At 38.4% G+C, this 3,628-nt stretch overlaps 1 protein-coding gene across 1 annotated transcript; it reads right to left on the bottom strand.

Moving 5' to 3' along the window:
- Window positions 1-434: 434 nt before the first annotated feature.
- On the bottom strand, window positions 435-2,450 carry LOC113360766 (cyclin-dependent kinase G-1-like). Its single transcript, XM_026604231.1, has 2 exons — window positions 2,003-2,450; window positions 435-1,895 (listed from the first exon to the last, which is right to left on the bottom strand). The coding sequence occupies exons 1-2, from the start codon at window positions 2,427-2,429 to the stop codon at window positions 514-516; spliced, it is 1,809 nt and encodes a 602-aa protein (XP_026460016.1). The 5' UTR covers window positions 2,430-2,450; the 3' UTR covers window positions 435-513.
- Between the last annotated feature and the right edge of the window lie 1,178 nt (window positions 2,451-3,628).

Below are 3,628 nucleotides of genomic sequence, written 5' to 3'. Positions count from 1 at the left end.
TCGATTTTATATTTATAAGACAAAGTTGCTTAAAACTTAACCTAAGCTTTCGTTTCCTTATAAAACACGTTTTATTTCTTGTAAAACAAATCAAAACCAAAAAGTAATTCTCCCATAAATAAAGCACTTGTACAAAATATTTTTGGAATTAATTTCCTAAAAAAAAAACTCGCTAAAAATAAATTCAAGTAGATACATGACTTGATGCGTGGTATACGCGTATGTCACATGGGTTGGAACATGTATTGTTTGCCCCACCCGCTGCACCCTCGTTTGTCAATATATCCATAATACAATGGTTTTTTTTTTAAACAGAAAAATCACCCAGATTATTCATTTAAGTGAAAGATATTTATACAGTGTCAAGCGGTCAAAATCGAAATCTTAATACATACACACAAGATTCAGTAATTCCCCAAACATAAAGTATTTATGACATGCCTTGCATGCAAGCAGGAATGAGTACATTTCGTGAATACAGCTACAACTCACTGCCAAAAAGACCACTGGTGCCTAATCTCTTCTGTTGCAACTCCCTTCTTCGCTGCTCCTCCAATGGATCTGGACTTTCATGACTCTTCTTACCCGCCTGTCTTGTGCATGTTTAGCTGGAAAGGTTGGCATCAAATCTCTTGACATGGGAAGAGGAACCTCGCGAAACCACTCATGGTTAACAGCCTCTTCAGCAGTAATCCTCTTTGCAGGGTCGTATGTTAAAAGCCGGTTCAACAAATCAAATCCAGCATCCGAAAGAACTGGTGATCCAGTGAAAGCTGTGGGTGGGAATTTCTTGCGCAGTAAGTTATACTGTTGCTTGGCAAATTTGACCTTGGCACCGGGCAGTTCAGAAAAACCTGGCCAAATCGCCTCACTTGGAGTACCAAGGGTTTTGAAAATCTTGTCAAGCTGATCAACTTCAGTTTTTCCATTAAATAGGGGTTCCTTGGATAATAGCTCAGCCATTATACAACCCAACGACCACATATCAATTGCTGTTGAGTATTGTTTTGCCCCTAATAAAAGCTCAGGTGCTCTGTACCATAGAGTAACAACCAGTTGGGTATATTGCTTCAATGGGCTTCCATATAGGCGAGACATTCCAAAGTCACCGATCTTCAGCTCACCCTGATTGTTCATAAGAATATTAGAAGTCTTCAAATCCCTGTGAAGTACCCAATTATCATGAAGATACTCAACACCCTCCAACAACTGCAACATGAGACATTTAACTTCACTCTGACTAAAAGGCTGTCTCTTTGTCTCCATTATGCTCTTCAGGTCATGCTCCATGTACTCCATAACCATAAAAATACTATCAAGGCCATCCATAACAACTTCCTTAACCTCAACAACTGATGGGTGATCTGTAGATAAAAGAATTTCCCTTAGAGCAGTCATAGGAAAACCTTCTCTTTCTTTCTCCATCTTTACTTTCTTCAAGGCTACAACTTCTCCTCCGGTTTTCTTATCCCTAGCTCTAAAGACAACACCGTATGTACCTTCACCTATTCTATTGAGCCTCTCAAACTCATGAACACTCCTACACCCTTCAAGCATATTTATATTCTTCTTTATGCGTTTACCCCTACAAATTTCCCCATCTGAGTCAGTATCAGAATAGTCTGCACTACCATCCTTATTGATATCTACAAAGTCTGTGTTAACCAACAGATGGTCAGAGTAGTCACCACTACTGCTAACTGACCCAGCCAAACATTCATCAGAACCCGATGATTTAGTTCCTGATCCTTCCCTTATGAATTCCCCAACTTCTGGAGTAGGGTACTTTTCTCCAGGTGGTAGCCTCCACCGTGAAACCCCACGTTCGCAATCATCACTCCTAAGCTGCTCTGGAGAATATGACATTGAGTGTGTTTCCTTTACAGTAGATCCAGCTGAATAAGGTGATGCAACAGAATCAGCATGAGAACAACTTTGATGGAAGGTTCCTTCAAAACCCTGTCTAAGAGTACATCTCTAGGTTTCACTGCAGGAGGAGAACCCCTAAAATTCTTAGAAACAGCTCTCTTTTCCCTCAAATTACTCACCTCCTTGTCTTCTTTATATCCAGATTTTACTGGAGATACCGAGGAAACCCTAGAAGTCTTGGGAACAACTCTAGTTTTAATCGAATTACTCACCTCCTTCTTCTTCTCTTCTTTGTCCCACAAAATAGGAGAAAACTTCCGCTTCTTAACCCCAATTCCGGCATCGTTACCCCAAACCCCAATTTTCCCATTAATACCCAAATTGCTCGAGTTTGTAGAAATCCTATCCCTTTCACCCCGAATTTGACTCCGTCTTCTTTGATCACGATCATATCCTTCACCTGAACAACTAAGAAATTGCCTTTTCCCACCAATTTTAAGATCAGATTCACGATCCCTAAATTCATTATCACGATAACCCCAATGTCTTCCTGCTGCCATTTTTTAATCAAATCAAAACTGGTAAACAAAACAATTCGAACAACAATTGAAAAGAAACAAAGAAAAGGGTTCGAAGCCCTAACCTTAGGAATCACAGTATCACCAAACTGAATGACGAAACCCTTGGTAGTTAAAAACTCATTTTCTCCAACAGAGATGTATCCGAGGAGCATAGTCTCAGTTACCTCAGGTATATGCTACGACAACCTGGGAAGCACTAACATGGAAACAAGATGCAGATGCTATACGAGCAGGACAAGGAGATGCACTAATTGCTAAAAAAAAAACAAAATTAGAACACATTATTAGATATGCAATATTTCCTAGTAATTATTTTTGTATATTCTGAATGTGACTTCTTAGTAATACTAATAAACCGCTGGCGGAAAAAATCCCAGTTCTTGTGTTCAGGGAAGTCATGATACAGCCTTTGCAATGCTCACAGTAAGCCGTTCTGTTACTTCATTAACTGCAGATTCATCTGAACTAAATCCATCTTGTCAAACTCACCAATAGCACATATTCCAATATCAACAAGGAACTGAAACAGAAATGACACATGAACTAGTTAAATTACTTATCCACAGCACAAACAAATTAATTCAAGTGAAGTTTTTATGAATAATGAATATTACATGCATGATAACAATGCTATTCACTAATAGAGACTTAGTGTTGCGTGCTTCTTGGGGACAATTCTAATTGTTGAACAAGTAGGCTAACCATCATTTGCAGATGGTAACGTTAACACTTTGCAAAACAGTAAATATGCCATTGGAGATTCTTTCAAATAACATGTAATGTTAATTAAGTTGGGTATCTCACCAGGGCTCCTCCTACAATAAGAATTTAATGGGTATTTTGTGTTCCGCCTTCATTCCATCGTCAATTAATTGTGTAGTTGCAAGTTTCCTCACAACCACATTCCACTATAACTATAATCAATATTAGGTAATCATCATTAAACTCTTCATTGATTATCAAGACTTAAATCGGTTTACAAGATGGATACAAGTATTACAACAATCTTACTTGCTCCTACATTTATTTTCTCTCTCCCTATTTCTTGTCTAATACTCACTAAAAGAACCGCCTCACAAGTAATAACCTCTCCTCTTTATATAAGATCTTACATAGTGGATGACAGCTAAGAGATCCTTTATTTTCGGAATCTCTATGCGATACACTCGCTCATGTAC

Source organism: Papaver somniferum, chromosome 3 (genome assembly GCF_003573695.1).
Source record: "Papaver somniferum cultivar HN1 chromosome 3, ASM357369v1, whole genome shotgun sequence".
Classification (NCBI taxonomy): domain Eukaryota; kingdom Viridiplantae; phylum Streptophyta; class Magnoliopsida; order Ranunculales; family Papaveraceae; genus Papaver; species Papaver somniferum.
The sequence above is the reverse complement of the archived record's forward strand: the minus strand, read 5'-3'. Positions and strand labels throughout refer to the sequence as shown.

Coding starts and splice junctions, on each gene's coding strand:
- LOC113360766 (XM_026604231.1), bottom strand. CDS start 2,429: ATGGCAGCAGGAAGACATTGGGGTTATCGTGATAATGAATTTAGGGAT. Junction 1,896..2,002: donor TGTTTCTAAGAATTTTAGGG/GTTCTCCTCCTG, acceptor CACCTTATTCAG/CTGGATCTACTGTAAAGGAA.